This window comes from Dendropsophus ebraccatus, chromosome 6 (assembly GCF_027789765.1).
Source record: "Dendropsophus ebraccatus isolate aDenEbr1 chromosome 6, aDenEbr1.pat, whole genome shotgun sequence".
Classification (NCBI taxonomy): Eukaryota; Metazoa; Chordata; class Amphibia; order Anura; family Hylidae; genus Dendropsophus; species Dendropsophus ebraccatus.
This window is the reverse complement of record NC_091459.1, coordinates 295479-313188: the sequence shown is the minus strand read 5'-3', so window position 1 is coordinate 313188 and position 17710 is coordinate 295479. Positions and strand designations below refer to the sequence as shown.

Here is a 17710-nt window from a genome sequence, read left to right as displayed (position 1 = left end):
CATCGCTTTCCCTCCCAATTTTGGCTACGAATACTGATTAAAATACTGTCCAAAATCGCCGTCTAATTTCCTATTGACTTCAGTGGGGAGTGTTCCCCTTTAAAGCTTTACCGATATTTGTGGTTTTCTTCCAGGGGGACAGTGGCGGACCCCTCGTCTGTTTTGATGGAGAAAAGTACGTTTTACAAGGTGTGACATCTTGGGGTCTTGGTTGTGCAGAAGCGATGAAGCCGGGTGTTTATGTTCGGGTATCTATGTTTATCCCATGGATTGAAAAGACAATGAGAGAGAATTCATAAAATAGATGGATTTTTCCTTTTTTCATAGATATAAGTTACATTAATGAATAAACAATGACCGTGCATCTGCTCGTCTCGGCCTTTATATCTGCCGTACGCTCTGACAATGCTGAAATACACTAAACTACTATGTGATAGGAAGGGCCACCATAGTCTACAGTCCTAGAGACAGTGGGACAGGTCCATGGGATGGTAGACCATATACTGTAGACTGTATACATCAGGAGATAACTTGTCCCTCAGTCCAGTACAATCAAATAGTGGACGGCGGTAAACAATTAAACATCCCAAAAAGATACAAGGTAATGGGCAACGATTCCTCCAACCACAAACACACGGGTGTGAGGGCGCAGCTCCAACAAAAAAATAAAACTAGAAAATATATGTATAAAATTTATTAAAAGACTCAACGCGTCATGACATGACTCTTGAGAAAGGAACCGGAGCGGTTCCGAAACGCATTGAGTCTTTTAATAAATTTTATACATATATTTTCTAGTTTTATTTTTTTGTTGGAGCTGCGCCCTCACACCCGTGTGTTTGTGGTTGGAGGACTCGTTGCTCTATTGATCCCTGGAGGATATCGGCAGTGGCTGCGGTCTGTCTCACATGTGCTTCTGAGTGTTGTGCCTCCTAGCTAGCACAACCTTACCAGGTGAGGGTTACCTTGTTTTTCCTCTCCTTCGTTTTTGTCTATACTTGGTAATGGGGAAAGGGAAAGAAAGATAGGCGTAAAAAGGGAAAGTACAGTGGTGTCTTGGATTAAGGGTATAATCCATTCCGGGACGGCGCTTGTAATCCAAATCACTCTTACACCTAAGCAAATTTTCCCAGAAAGAAATCACTGATCTGCAGACAATTGGTTCCACCAATAACATATAGAAGAGATGAAACAATGAGAAGCAGCAGAATCTGTAATATTATAAGTTACTGTACAGTATAGTAGCATGTGGTATATAATGGATAGTAACTGTATAACCCTGATAACACAGCAGCTGGATATGTGATATATAAGTTACTGTACAGTATAGCACCATGTGGTATATAATGTATAGTAACTGTATAACCCTGATAACACAGCAGCTGGATATGTGATATATAAGTTACTGTACAGTATAGCAATCAGCATGTGGTATATAATGTATAGTAACTGTATAACCCTGATAACACAGCAGCTGGATATGTGATATATAAGTTACTGTACAGTATAGCAGCATGTGGTGTATAATGGATAGTAACTGTATAACCCTGATAACACAGCAGCTGGATATGTGATATATAAGTTACTGTACAGTATAGTATCAGCATGTGGTATATAAAGTATAGTAACTGTATAACCCTGATAACACGGCAGCTGGATATGTGATATATAAGTTACTGTACAGTATAGCAATCAGCATGTGGTATATAATGTATAGTAACTGTATAACCCTGATAACACAGCAGCAGCTGGATATGTGATATATAAGTTACTGTACAGTATAGCAGCATGTGGTATATAATGGATAGTAACTGTATAACCCTGATAACACAGCAGCTGGATATGTGATATATAAGTTACTGTACAGTATAGCAGCATGTGGTGTATAATGTATAGTAACTGTATAACCCTGATAACACAGCAGCTGGATATGTGATATATAACTTACTGTACAGTATAGCAGCATGTGGTATATAATGTATAGTAACTGTATAACCCTGATAACACAGCAGCTGGATATGTGATATATAAGTTACTGTACAGTATAGCAGCATGTGGTGTATAATGTATAGTAACTGTATAACCCTGATAACACAGCAGCTGGATATGTGATATATAAGTTACTGTACAGTATAGCAGCATGTGGTGTATAATGTATAGTAACTGTATAACCCTGATAACACAGCAGCAGCTGGATATGTGATATATAAGTTACTGTACAGTATAGCAGCATGTGGTGTATAATGTATAGTAACTGTATAACCCTGATAACACAGCAGCAGCTGGATGTGATATATAAGTTACTATACAGTATAGCAGCATGTGGTATATAATGTATAGTAACTGTATAACCCTGATAACACAGCAGCTGGATATGTGATATATAAGTTACTATACAGTATAGCAGCATGTGGTGTATAATGTATAATAAAATATAATATAGTATAATATATAAAATAGTTTCATATTATTTCGTAATATTCTACGTTCACACCTAGTATTTCCATCAGTATTTTGATCAGTATTTTTTCAACCAAAACCAGAAGAGGGTAGAAAAAAGTGAAAGACTGATGGAAATACTATGTGTGAACATAGCCTAAAATAGAAATAAGGCCAGAAGTGGATTCATATGGGATGGAAACTATAAAGGGAGGATTGGGCTTCTCTTACCTGTTGGATCTTGCCATGTGTGATCCCAGCATAAAATAATACTAATAGTAGTAGTAATAATAGGTTAATCTATTCATATCATGTCAGACAGGGTCACACACAGACACACAGATGTATATATATATGTTACGCAACACTTAAACAACACAATATAACTCCAAGTAATTCAAACTTCTGTGAAATCAAACTGTCCACTCAGGAAGCAACACCGACTGACAATCACTGTCACCTGCAGTCAGCGAGAACCCCTCAATAACAGAGGGTCCTGCAGGTGTGGACCACACATCGCTTCTCACTACGGACTCTACAACCCACACAGGTGGCTCAGGTAGTGCAGCTCATCCAGGGTGGCACATCAATGTGAGCTGTGGCAAGAAGGTTTGCTGTGTCTGTCAGCGTACTGTCCAGAGAGTGGAGGTGCTACCAGGAGACAGGCTAGTACACCAGGCCGAAGGAGGCAACAACCCAACAGCAAGACTGCTATCTCCGCCTCTGTGCAAGGAGGACCAGGAGGAGCACTGCCAGAGCCCTGCACAATGTCCTCCAGCAGCCACAAATGTGCATAAGTCTGCACAAACTGTTAGTAACAAACTCCATGAGGACGGTATGAGGGTCCAACATCCACAGATGGGGGTTGTGCTCACAGCTTTTGCCAGAGAACACCAGGATTGGCAGATTCACCACTGACGCCCCCTGTGCTCTTCACAGATTAAAGCAGGTTGTCCTGTCTGTCACATGTGCTCAGTGTGAGAGTCTGGAGACTGCGTGGAGAGCGATCTGCTGCCTGCAACGTCCTTCAGCATGAGCGGCCTGGCAGTGGGTCAGTAATGGTGTGTGTGTGTGTATGGGGCGGGGGGGTTGGGGGGCATTTCTTTGGGGAGGCGGCACAGCCCTCCATGTGCTGCCAGAGGTAGCCTGATTATCATTAGGTACCAAAATGAGACCCTCAGAGCCCTTGTGAGACCATATGCTGGTGCGGTTGGGGTTCCTAGTAATGCAGGACAATGCTAGACCTCATGTGGCTGGAGTGTGGCAGAAGTTCCTACAAGATGGAGGCAGTGACGCTATAGACTGGCCGCCCGTTCCCCAGACCTGAATCCAATTGAGCACATCGGGGACATCATGTCTCGCTCCATCAACCAACGTCACATTGCAGCACAGACTGTCCAGGAGATGGCAGCTGCTTTAGTCCAGGTCTGGGAGGAGATCCCTCAGGAGACCATCGGCCACCTCATCAGGAGCATGCCTGGGCCTTGTAGGGAGGTCATACAGCCTCCTCATCAGGAGCATGCCCGGGCCTTGTAGGGAGGTCATACAGCCTCCTCATCAGGAGCATGCCCGGGCCTTGTAGGAAGGTCATACACCTCATCAGGAGCATGCCCGGGCCTTGTAGGAAGGTCATACAGCCACCTCATCAGGAGCATGCCCGGGCCTTGTAGGAAGGTCATACACCTCATCAGGAGCATGCCCAGGCCTTGTAGGGAGGTCATACAGCCACCTCATCAGGAGCATGCCCGGGCCTTGTAGGAAGGTCATACACCTCATCAGGAGCATGCCCGGGCCTTGTAGGGAGGTCATACAGACACCTCATCAGGAGTAGGGATGAGCGAACCGAACCGTTACGAACCAGATTCATTACGAACTTTGCAAAAAGTTTGATTCGGTACCGAACTGAACTTTCAAAAGGTTCGTGACAAAGTTCGTTAAAATCGCAACGGCGTCGCGTTTGTGAGAGAAGCCGGAGAGAGGAAGATAAAAAAAAAAAAATCGCAAGATACAGGGAAAGCTTGATAAGCTCATACATAGTGAAAGAGGCTGAGAAATCAAGAGTTAGGTAGAGAGAGGGAGAGATAGCCATCTAACTCAAAAATCGTGATATCTAGGGAGAGATAGGGAGATAAAAAAAAGAAATAGGGAGAGAAAAGTGAGAAGAGTCACTCAGGACACGTAGCATTGAACCAGCTACTGTTCCGTGACAGAGAGGAGACGCTAGACGTTTGTTTGTGATCAGCTGTTGTAGGTGACGCTAAGTCAGCGCCTCACAAAAGCTGTCCGTTTGTGCTCTGCTGGTTGCCGTCAAACCCCTCTAGCCACCCGCAACAAAAAAAGTTAAAAAAAAACCTTCAAAAAAAAATAAAAAAAAGTTTGTTTGTTTGTTTGTGATCAGCTGTTCTATTTGAGGTGAAGTCAGCACCCCACAAAAGCTATCCGTTTGTGCTCTGCTGGTTGCCGTCAAACCCCTCTAGCCACCCGCAACCAAAAAAGTTAAAAAAAAAAAATTAAAAGAAGTTGGTTTGTTTGTTTGTGATCAGCTGTTCTATTTGAGGCGAAGTCAGCGCCCCACAAAAGCTGTCCGTTTGTGCTCTGCTTGTTGCCGTCAAACCCCTCTAGCCACCCGCAACCAAAAAAGTTAAAAATAAAAAAAAAAATTTGGGGGGGGGGGGATAACCTGTAAATTTCTGCTTTGCTGGGTGCCTCCAACCCACAAACCAATAGTCACTGAAAATTTGTGCCTTCTGCCCAATAGATTATTTCTTTTTCAAAATCAAAAACCAAAGAACTATGTCCAAGCGTCCTACTTCCAGCACTTCCCAGGCAAGGACTGCAACGGCAGGCGGTGAGGGTAGGAGGAGTGGCAGCACCAGGCCCGGCGGCAGCCGGGGCAACAGGCGTGGCAGCAGGGTGCAGCTACCCTAGACATCCAGTGATTCTGTAAGAACCACACAGCCAGCGGTTCTAGATTGGCTCACCCAATCCTCCACTTCCACCGTCCAAAGCTCCCAATCGAGGTCGGCTGGATCATCCGACACCACCCTTACATGGGAGGGTCAGCGAGAGTCCTCTGCCCCGTCCCCTGTTATTAATATGCCACCCACCTCTGGGGCACCTTCTGCCAGGGAACTGTTGGCAAATCTTGATCTGCCTTTGGATTCTCTACCACTTTTTAGTGGTGATGATGATGAGGAGGATGAGGTAGTCCACCAAAGGCAGCAGGTGGAACGTGCAGAGGCTGCAGAGGAGGTGGTGGCTGTAAGCCAGGGAGGGGCATCCAGTGCCACACCTGAGATCCTGTCCCAGCCCCTGGAGGACAGTAGCAGTTGTGGTGATGATGATGTCGCTGATCGGACGTGGCGCCCTCAAGCAGCATTATCTTCGGCGTCATCAGGGGAAGAAAGTGAGGTGCTACCGAAGCAGCAACATCCCACTGGTGCAAGGAAGCAAGGCACAAGAGGGAGGGGTAGAAGACAACCTACCAGGCAGAGTCCATTACCTCCAAGCCTTGGTCCTGAGAGGGGACCCCCAGGCAGCGGTGGCAGTGAACAACCAGCAAGACCCCCCGTGGCTGGCAGCAAACCACGGTCCTCTGTCGTCTGGCAGTTCTTTCGGCTGGGGACAGATAAGCACATCGCTCTGTGCCTGCTGTGCAATGAGAGGGTCAGTCGTGGCAGCGGTGATAATCTTGGGACAACATCCATGAGGAAGCACATGGAAAGGCAACACCAACAGGCCTGGAAAAAACATAACCCCAATACCACCTCCTGTCAGGATGCACCATACACTGCAGATCCCATCATGCAGCGTCCTGTCACTGGAGCTCAGGCCTCGTCAGCCTCAGGTGCCAGCAGCAGCACAGTCTCACTGCCATGTACACCCCTAATGAGGCAGCAATCCCTGACCGAGTCCATGGCCAAACGTCAGGTGTACTGCAGCAGCCATCCCATGGCACAGAAACTGGCCGGACACCTGGTTAAACTGCTGGTGCTTCAGTCCCTGCCATTTAATATTGTGGACTCCCAGCCTTTTAGGGATTTCGTGGCGTGTGCGCACCCCAGATGGCGAGTCCCCAGCCGCCACTACTTCTCGAGCAAAGCTGTCCCATCACTGCACAGTTATGTGAAGAGAAAGGTTGGCGACTCATTGGGACTCTCGGTGTCCAAGACCGTGCACCTGAGTGCTGATGTCTGGTCCTCTAATTATGGGCAAGGGCAGTACATGGCAGTTACTGGCCATTGGGACAACATCCTCCCAGGAGACCATCAGGAAGTTGGCCCATTCCTGCCACTGTCACCTCCACGGTGCAATAGGGGGCCAGCAGCGGGTAGCACAAGTTCTGCCTCCACCACCACTGCAGTCCAACCTGACCCAGTGTCTTACCACCGATGTCAGGCCCGCCGCTCTCAGGCTGTCCTCCATTTGGTGAGCCTGGGTGAACGAAGCCACAGTGGGCAGGAGCTCCTCCGGACCGTCAGGGAGAAGATAGCTGAATGGCTGACCCCACGTCGACTAACGGTGGGAAGTGTCGTAGCGGACAACGGGAGGAACATTGTCTCTGCAGTTCAGCGGGGAGGGCTGACTCATACACCTTGTATGGCACAAGTGATCAACCTCATAGTGCAGAGGTTTCTCCGATCATTTCATGCACTACATGACCTTCTGAGGATGTCACGTAGAGTGTGCAAACACTTCAGCCACTCCTACGCTGCAAGGAACACCCTGCTCAGAATCCATAGACAGCGCGGTATGCCCCAACATCGGCTAATCTGTGACGTGCCAACCTGCTGGAATTCTGCCCTCCATATGCTCGACCGCCTGTACGAGCAAAGGTCAGCCGTAACAGACTACCTCATGGGGCAATCAGGCAGCTTCACGCCACACTGCAACCTCCAAGTAACACACTGGCAGTTAATGCGGGAAGTCTGCCAATTGTTGATCCCTTTTGAGGACGCGACTCTCTTTGTGAGCAGACAGGACTATGGGATCAACGACATCATCCCACTCCTCCATGTTCTTGAAAGTGCGCTGAGCAACATCATCAGCGAGGATTCCCAGGCCACAACTCCAAGGCTGAACATCGCCTTGAGCCCAGAGCTGGATGAAGTGCAGATGGAGGTTGAGGAGGAGGAAGATGTCTACGCCCAGCCATTCTGCACACTGCCACCTGGCTTCTCTGCCTCTCCATCACAGGAGGAGATGGAGGATGAGGTGGTAGAGGAAGAGGAGGAAGACCCCAGCAGACCCTGAAACTACACTGAGGACAGTGGAGAGGAGAGGCGGTCATTGTCCTTGGTGCAGATGGCAAGGTGTCTGCGGGAGTGTCTGCGGAATGATAGCCGGATTGTGGACATCCGCCAGAGGGACCAATATAGGCTGGCCACCCTGTTGGACCCTCACTTCCGCCGCAAAATGGCAGAATTCTTCCCGCCATCACAGAGGGAGGCTAAACTGGTGTACTACAGGGACATGCTCACCAGTCAGTTGGTCTCAACTTACCAGCGAGACCAGCCAGGTTCCCAGACAACATCCTCTGGGGGAAAACCAGCGCGCTCCACTCCCACCACCCCTAGTGGAGGCATCAGAAGTTGCTACAGCCTGCAAGCCCTCATGAGCGATTTCATGCAGCCAGCTGGTGAAGAAAGGACACAGCACCGGACTCATGGCGTGGACCAGCATGAGCTCAGCCACCAGGTCACTGCCTACCTTGATTCTACCCTGCCCCAAAGTGTCACCGACCCCGTGCAGTACTGGAGCCCCAAAGTGTCACCGACCCCGTGCAGTACTGGGCAGAAAAACTCGAGATTTGGCCTCAAGTGGCAGAGTTTGCCTTGGCTCTGCTGTCCTGCCCAGCCAGTAGTGTGGCGTCAGAGAGGGTATTTAGTGCGGCGGGTAACATCATAACACCGCAAAGAACGAGGCTCTCTTGCCACAGTGTGGAGATGCTGACTTTTGTTAAGATGAATCGTGCCTGGATTACATCGGATTATACCACCCCCCTGCCTGATGTGAATGACTAAATCATCAGTCACCCGTCTTGCATGGCAATCCGTGTGTCCAAGAAATTGACCGTAATATCCTAAATATGTGCCCAACGTAAAAATCCGTAAGTTAACTTATTAAGCAATGTTCCCCCCTTAGACCCCAAATTTAAAAAAAAAAATCACCTTAAAAATTCCCAACTTAATTCGGATACATTTGAAATAACAGATCCCCATTTCCAAATTTGATGCCCATGGTGTGTTGGCCATTTAACATCTCCACACCAGATTAATGCCTCACACCAGTGCACCGTCCAACCCATACCCCAAGAACAGTAGCAACCCTAAAATAATCCCCATGACTATGCTTCAAAAAGTGTGGATTTCACCTTTGTGAACTATAGCCGTGGGGTTCTATCCCTGGCACCCGTGCCAAGGAACACTACTCACCGTTTTGTGAGCGGGTACTAACTGTTCTTGAGGTATTTTGTGGATATCATGAGAGTAGTGAAATCTTGCACCGCAAATCCCGATGGGGTTCTTCTGTGTGCAAATGATTTCACGCCCCTCATGCAGTCACGCGTGGAATAAGGCTGTCTATGGGGTATATATCACGGAGGCTGCTGTCCTTCAACTGTGATATAAAAAACCACCACAGTTAGTTACAGCAACAAACAGTTGCTGAAAGGCCGGTTATCTTGCCTTATTTACGGGGGCCTTTACAATAGGAGGCTTTTTTGGGGTTCCCTGCTGGCTAAAATCCACAGCACATCGTTGGCTGATTTTATGCCACCTTCAGTACTATGGGGCCGGGCGCAAGTACCCAGTTCAGCGCAGAACTGCGTATGTCCGGCCGGCACCCTAGTACTGAATGCCATTTGGTGAACAGTATAAAAAGGCCCTGTGGATTTTACTCAGCAGACCCGCAGCCACATGTGAAGGTACCCATAGGGTGAGGTTTTCTGGGAGTGACAAAAGCGAGGGTGAGAGGTCACTCCCATACCCCATCAGGGGTTTTTCCCCTACCCACTTTAAAAGATAAGTCCAGGCAAGTAATAACTTTCTGTACCCTTACTTGACCCAGAAACTTATAAATTGACCGGACTTATCCTTTAAGCCAGCTGGTGACAGCACTAAAAAACACAAAAGCATAAATCCATTGGATTGGACTCTACAATTGGACGCTGATGTTGGTTAGGACATCAAACTGGTGTTAAGAAAAAAAATATATATATATGTGTGTGTGTTGCCAACAGCCATAGGCCCAGATCCAACAGGTTTGACACCAGAGTAGTTGCGTCAATTTGTAAAGTAAGTGCCAGTGAGGTGTCAATTTAATGAAAATTGGACAGGTATTTTTGGATAATGGAATTATAAAGCCTTCCTGAATCTGTGCCTTTTAAAATGTCCTTTCTTCACCTCATGGATTCTGTGGGTGAGGTTCTCTGTCTATTTTACCATATCCGTATCCTGCTAGACTAGGTGTAATGTTAGAGGGGGTTGACTGTCCTGTGCTGAACTCTACATTAACATGTTGTCATGTTTAAAGAATGATTTTTACACACATGCATATCCTTAGCTTCAAACTTTAGTTGTCTGTACTAGGTCCTTCTGGGTCCAAAAGAATACTACTCCTACTAATGCCCCCACCGTCAATTGTCTATTTGGAAACATACTGGGTGGAATCAAGAGCTGCGGAAGCTGCCATCTCAACTTTTTTAACAATACTGGCCTGAGAGCCATCAACTGCTGCCTTCTCCTGGTCCTCAACTGGTCTGTTTTAAATAATACTGACATGTAATCAATCAAATGCTGCCTCCTCCTCCTCAAGTAGCCGCTCCTCTATAATACTGGGCTGGAATAGATCAACTACTGCCTCCTCGTCCTCAATTAGCCTCTCCTCCATAATCCTGGCCTGGAATAGATAAACTGCTGCTGCCTCCTCCTCAAGAAGCCTCTCCTCGATAATACTAGCCTGGAATCAATCAACCGCTGCCTCCTCCTGCTGCTCAAGTAGTCTGTTTTTAATTATACTGGCCTTGAATCGATCAACTGCTGCCTCATCCTCCTCAAGTAGCCTCTCCTCGATAATACTGGCCTGGAATCGATAAACTGCTGCCTCATCCTCCTCAAGTAGCCTCTCCTCGATAATACTGGCCTGGAATCGATAAACTGCTGCCTCATCCTCCTCAAGTAGCCTCTCCTCGATTATACTGGCCTTAAATCAATCAACTGCTGCCTCCTCCTGCTCTTCTAGTAGTCTCTTTTTAGTTATACTGGCCTGTAATCGATCAACTGCTGCCTCATCCTCCTCAAGTAGCCTCTCCTCGATAATACTGGCCTGGAATCAATCAACTGCTGCCTCCTCCTCATATAGCCTCTCCTCGATAATTCTGGCCTGGAATCAATCAACTGCTGCCTCCTCCTCATATAGCCTCTCCTCGATAATACTGGCCTGGAATCGATCAACTGCTGCCTGCTCCTCATCAAGTAGCCTCTCCTTGATAATCCTGGCCTGGAATCGATCAACTGCTGCCTCCTGCTCCTGAAGTAGTCTGGTTTTAATAATATTGGCCTGGAATCGATCAACTGCTGCCTCCTCCTCATATAGCCTCTCCTCGATAATACTGGCCTGGAATCAATCAACTGCTGCCTGCTCCTCATCAAGTAGCCTCTCCTCCATAATACTGGCTGGGAATCAATCAACTGCTGCCTCATCCTCCTCAAGTAGCCTCTCCTCAATAATACTGGCCTGGAATCGATCAACTGCTGCCTCATCCTCCTCAAGTAGCCTCTCCTCGATAAGACTGGCCTGGACTCAATCAACTGCTGCCTCCTCCTCAATTAGCCTCTCCTCCATAATACTGGCCTGGAATCAATCAACTGCTGCCTTATCTTCCTCAAGTAGCCTCTCCTCCATAATACTGGCCTGGAATCGATCAACTGCTGCCTCCTCCTCAAGTAGCCTCTCCTCAATAATACTGGACTGGAATCAATCTACTGCTGCTTCCTCCTGGTTCTCGACTAGTCTCTTCTCAACAATACTGGCCTGGGTGCAATCAAGTGCTGCCGCATCCTCCTTGTAAACTTTTTTTTCCAATATTTTTTTTCACTATTTTGCCACTTTGATTCACTATATTTTATTAATTTTATTCCTATTATTATTTTTTTTTTTTTTTTCTCATTATTTTTGGAATTTTTTTCCCCACTTTTTTTCATTGTAATATCAACTGCAACTAAACGAAACTACATGTATACCCTATCACACTCCCACTATTGTAGCTGCAATTATTCAGCCGTTAGAGCAAGGTTCGTTTTCGGTTCGGTTCGGGCCTTGTAGGGAGGTCATACAGCCACCTCATCAGGAGCATGCCCAGGCCTTGTAGGGAGGTAATACACCTCATCAGGAGCATGCCCGGGCCTTGTAGGGAGGTCATACAGACACCTCATCAGGAGCATGCCCGGGCCTTGTAGGGAGGTAATACACCTCATCAGGAGCATGCCCGGGCCTTGTAGGGAGGTCATACAGCCACCTCATCAGGAGCATGCCCGGGCCTTGTAGGGAGGTCATACAGGCACCTCATCAGGAGCATGCCCGGGCCTTGTAGGGAGGTCATACATACACCTCATCAGGAGCATGCCCGGGCCTTGAAGAGAGGTCATACAGACACCTCATCAGGAGCATGCCCGGGCCTTGTAGAGAGGTCATACAGACACCTCATCAGGAGCATGCCCGGGCCTTGTAGGGAGGTCATACAGACACCTCATCAGGAGCATGCCCGGGCCTTGTAGGGAGGTCATACAGCCACCTCATCAGGAGCATGCCCGGGCCTTGTAGGGAGGTCATACAGCCACCTCATCAGGAGCATGCCCGGGCCTTGTAGGGAGGTCATACACCTCATCAAGAGCATGCCCGGGCCTTGTAGGGAGGTCATACACCTCATCAGGAGCATGCCCAGGCCTTGTAGGGAGGTCATACACCTCATCAGGAGCATGCCCGGGCCTTGTAGGGAGGTCATACAGACACCTCATCAGGAGCATGCCCGGGCCTTGTAGGGAGGCCATACACCTCATCAGGAGCATGCCCGGGCCTTGTAGGGAGGTCATACAGCCACCTCATCAGGAGCATGCCCGGGCCTTGTAGGGAGGCCATACACCTCATCAGGAGCATGCCCGGGCCTTGTAGGGAGGTCATACAGCCACCTCATCAGGAGCATGCCCGGGCCTTGTAGGGAGGTCATACACCTCATCAGGAGCATGCCCGGGCCTTGTAGGGAGGTCATACAGACACCTCATCAGGAGCATGCCCGGGCCTTGTAGGGAGATCATACAGACACCTCATCAGGAGCATGCCCGGGCCTTGTAAATTTTGTGTGTGACGCCACCTCCAGGCCATCATTGGGTAATACTTGGGATTCCCAGTGATGTGTGTGGGATGTTGGTGTCAGCACATTCAGCTTTGTACAGAACAGAGTATCACTGAGATGATTTCATACCGTCACATTTGGGAGGGATATATATATATATATATATATATATATATATATATATATATATATATATATATATATATATCAGTCACATCTAGGAGGGGTATACAGCAAGCTCAGAGACCACCCTCCATTACTACTTATCCCGGGCACTGACATATTGTACGGGGAAGGTGTAAGACAATACATACCTCCTGTATACCATCCATCATCCATCTATGTAATAATAAAATATTCTTTGAACGTATCATCTTTTATTTGACAAAAAAAAAAAAAAGTTCTCCAGCTGTATGTAAATGGAGAATCAGGCAGATTCGGGCAGTGTATCGGCGCTGTAAGCAAAACACTAGAGTGTACAGAAAACCCGTCAGCCATCTCCTTAAACGTCCTAAAACGATGCTGTGAACCGCGCCCCCCCCCCTCCCCTATTATAAACATAAAGGGACATTTACTATCATTGAGCCCCTGGCATGTGGTCGCCACATTGGCAGGCAGGAAGACTGTGCCCCGCCCTATCTCCTCCCCACCTTGCCAATGTGAAGAGGGGGCGTGGCCTCATCCAGCACCTGATTTATCATGACTTATGCCCGCTCACAGGTGTAGATTTGTTGCGCAGGGCCGGCCAGCATAATCCTCTTAGTAAATCTGGCCGGGAAAAGGAGACGGGGCTTTATTTAAGACTGGAGTCGGAGTATGCCAGCCTTGATGAATGTCCCCCATAGTGTTTACAATAAAACCCTTTTATTATAGCATCTGTGTGTTGGTTTTTATCATTGTTGGAGATGAGATGTAGCGACCATTGCACTCTCCGCCCAGATGGCCTCAGTGACATCATCAAGAGACAGGATTTTTTTTTTTTAGCAATGACCCAATATGGGACGATAAGCTCCACCTCCATGACACTTTTCACTTCTGACAAAAAGGATGTAAGCACAGGTTGCCAGACAAGGATTCATTATAAAAAAAAACAACCACCATGGTGCCAGAATGGGCTCAGGCCTGGCAGACAGGGGGGCAGGGAGAAGGTGCATCAGCTTTATTCCTTATAAAAAAATATCTATTACAGTTGCGGACAAATATTTTTTTATAACTTAAAATTGTCGTGCACTGTGTGAAAATACAAATTTGATATAAAAACATTTATATAAATTTCATAGTATAAAACAACTGAGTAGAATTGTTGACGCCAGTTTCAAGCTGTCAGCTCTACGTTTTTAGGGCGACATTTACAGAACTAGGAGGAGACTTGGGGTCATAACCTCGCCTCGTCACGCTTTGTAGGACTGTCCAGAATAGATTCCTCCATCTTCTCTTTCATGTTGTTTCTCATTGGCCTAAAAGGAAAAAAATCTATTAATTTATTGCTATAAAATAAAAATCTTTCCGTAAAAGAAGAAAACAAGAAAAACACTCCCGGTGATATAAGAGCGACGCTCCCAGCGCCATGTCGTTTTTTGCCGCCTCTGTAGCTGGATGAGGTTGTGCTGCTGCATTTTATAATTGGAGTTTTTGATACCATGTGTGCACATTATTAGATATCGGATTTCTCCATTTCACACTGCGTGAACCGAGCCGAGGGCTTAATGGAATCCAGTAAGTTTACCGTCCATTGTTGCCTTGGCATGCTACCTGCATGGCTATTGGTCACCACTGACAAGAGCGGCTGTTAGCTGTAGGTGGGACCTGTCTGGGTGCAGCTGCAACTATCAATGAATTGTCGGTTGTGAGTGCGGCCATTGCTGCTGCATGTAGGAGCGCCCTCACAGTCCGTCCGCTCATTGGGGCTGATTTGTTCCCGGCAGCAAATTGTTGTTTTTTTTGTTTATTTTTAGTAAACCGACATTTACTAAAGGAGTGCGACACAATTGTCAAAAAAAGGAGTGCGACACAATTGTCAAAAAAAGGAGTGCCACACAATTGTCAAAAAAAGGACAAGTGGGTGTGTTGTAGGTGTGTCCCGGATGTGTCCTTTAAAATCCACTACAACTGGCAGATTTACTAAGGAAACCGTCATTTAACGGGTTTTTTTGTTCTATATGCCAGACGCTTCTAGTGTGAATGGACGTTTTTTTACAGGAAAAAAACTAAAACCCGACCGTCCCGATTTACATTGGGCGACAGACAGCTTAGCGGCTCATCATTGTAAGTAAATGAGGCTCATGGATTTGTAAGGATATCAGGGCAGAAAGATGTACATGGTCTCTACTACCGTCCAAGATTCTCAACGTCTTCAATTGTTTCTGGTAAGGAAATGCCCATTGTCTCAGGTAATAACAATACGAGCCCGCCACAAATAAGACCGAGAATTCCTAAGGGTAACAAAGTATAGATTGTGTTATATCACATCACTATTGTACAGGTTATATTATATTATTATTATACTTTTATATCACATCACTATTGTACAGGCTACATTATATTATTATTATACTTTTATATCACATCGCTATTGTACAGGTTACATTATATTATTATTATTATTATTATTCTTTTATATCACATCACTATTGTACAGGTTACATTATATTATTATTATTATTATTATTATTATTATTATTCTTTTATATCACATCACTATTGTACAGGCTACATTATATTATTATTATTATTATTATTATTATTATTATTATTATTATTCTTTTACATCACATCACTATTGTACAGGTTACATTATATTATTATTATTATTATTATTATTATTCTTTTACATCACATCACTATTGTACAGGTTACATTATATTATTATTATTATTATTATTATTATTCTTTTACATCACATCACTATTGTACAGGTTACATTATATTATTATTATTATTATTATTATTATTATTATTATTATTCTTTTATATCACATCACTATTGTACAGGCTACATTATATTATTATTATTATTATTATTATTCTTTTACATCACATCACTATTGTACAGGTTACATTATATTATTATTATTATTATTATTATTCTTTTACATCACATCACTATTGTACAGGTTACATTATATTATTATTATTATTATTATTATTCTTTTATATCACATCACTATTGTACAGGTTACATTATATTATTATTATTATTATTATTATTATTATTATTATTATTATTATTATTATTCTTTTATATCACATCACTATTGTACAGGCTACATTATATTATTATTATTATTATTATTATTATTATTATTATTATTATTCTTTTACATCACATCACTATTGTACAGGTTACATTATATTATTATTATTATTATTATTATTCTTTTACATCACATCACTATTGTACAGGTTACATTATATTATTATTATTATTATTATTATTATTATTATTATTCTTTTATATCACATCACTATTGTACAGGCTACATTATATTATTATTATTATTATTATTATTATTATTCTTTTACATCACATCACTATTGTACAGGTTACATTATATTATTATTATTATTATTATTATTATTATTATTCTTTTATATCACATCACTATTGTACAGGTTACATTATATTATTATTATTATTATTATTATTCTTTTATATCACATCGCTATTGTACAGGTTACATTATATTATTATTATTATTCTTTTATATCACATCGCTATTGTACAGGTTACATTATATTATTATTATTATTCTTTTATATCACATCACTATTGTACAGGTTACATTATATTATTATTATTATTATTATTATTATTATTATTATTATTCTTTTATATCACATCACTATTGTACAGGCTACATTATATTATTATTATTATTATTCTTTTACATCACATCACTATTGTACAGGTTACATTATATTATTATTATTATTATTATTATTATTATTATTATTATTCTTTTATATCACATCACTATTGTACAGGTTACATTATATTATTATTATTATTATTATTATTCTTTTACATCACATCACTATTGTACAGGTTACATTATATTATTATTATTATTATTATTATTATTATTATTATTATTCTTTTATATCACATCACTATTGTACAGGCTACATTATATTATTATTATTATTATTATTATTATTATTATTCTTTTATATCACATCACTATTGTACAGGTTACATTATATTATTATTATTATTATTATTATTCTTTTATATCACATCACTATTGTACAGGCTACATTATATTATTATTATACTATTACTGTATTTTCCGGCATATAAGACGACTTTTTAACCCCGAAAAATCAGGGTTAAAGTCGGGGGTCGTCTTATACGCCGGATATACGCCGGATATGGTCGCCCCATACGGGGCCGTATGGGGCGACCACTATAAAAAAAAACCAAACATTTAACTCACCTAGGGCCTGTTCCCGGCGCAGGAAGTGTGACATACTGGAGACACTGGCGGAGGCACCGGAAGTTGCCGAGGCCTCTCTCATTCTCCCAAAGCTCTCCCAGCAGCCGAGCGTCTCCGAGCCTCTCCGATAAGACGCTCAGCTGCTAGGAAGAGGTTCGGCGGTCTCCGTCTCCGGCGCAGGTAGTGTACGTCACCACCTGCGCTGGGAATGGCTCCGGAGGCACTCGGAGGTCGGGAACGGGCCCTAGGTGAGTTAAATGTTTAGTTTTTTTATTTAGCTGCAGTTAACCCCTGCCTGACCGCAGCAGGGCTGCGTTTTTACTGCGTTAACGTTTTCCGGCGTACAAGGCGAACCCCTGACAATCTGCTTAAAAGTCAGGGGTCGTCTTATACGCCGGAAAATACGGTATATTACATCACCATTGCACAGGTTATATTATTATTATTATTATTATTATACTATATTATCACATCACCATTGCAC

General features: G+C 44.1%; 2 protein-coding genes across 5 annotated transcripts in view; one reads left to right on the top strand and one right to left on the bottom strand.

Annotated features, from left to right (window-relative positions):
• Positions 1 to 364, top strand: part of PLG (plasminogen) — a 169930-nt gene extending 169566 nt beyond the window's left edge. For both annotated transcript variants that reach the window (XM_069974368.1, XM_069974369.1), the window contains one exon: positions 135 to 364. In XM_069974368.1, coding sequence (XP_069830469.1) covers positions 135 to 299 — 165 coding nt within the window. In that variant the 3' untranslated portion in view covers positions 300 to 364. The remainder of the gene's footprint in view (positions 1 to 134) is intronic.
• Positions 365 to 13891: 13527 nt separating this feature from the next.
• Positions 13892 to 17710, bottom strand: part of SLC22A3 (solute carrier family 22 member 3) — a 205728-nt gene continuing 201909 nt past the window's right edge. For 2 of the 3 annotated variants that reach the window (XM_069974365.1, XM_069974366.1), the window contains exons 10-11: positions 15123 to 15222; positions 13892 to 14247 (exon numbers count right to left, since the gene is read on the bottom strand). In XM_069974365.1, the coding sequence (XP_069830466.1) occupies positions 14166 to 14247; positions 15123 to 15222 (182 nt within the window). In that variant the 3' untranslated portion in view covers positions 13892 to 14165. Of the gene's footprint in view, positions 14248 to 15108; positions 15223 to 17710 lie in introns of all 3 variants that reach the window. The other variant, XM_069974367.1, reaches the window with a different exon arrangement.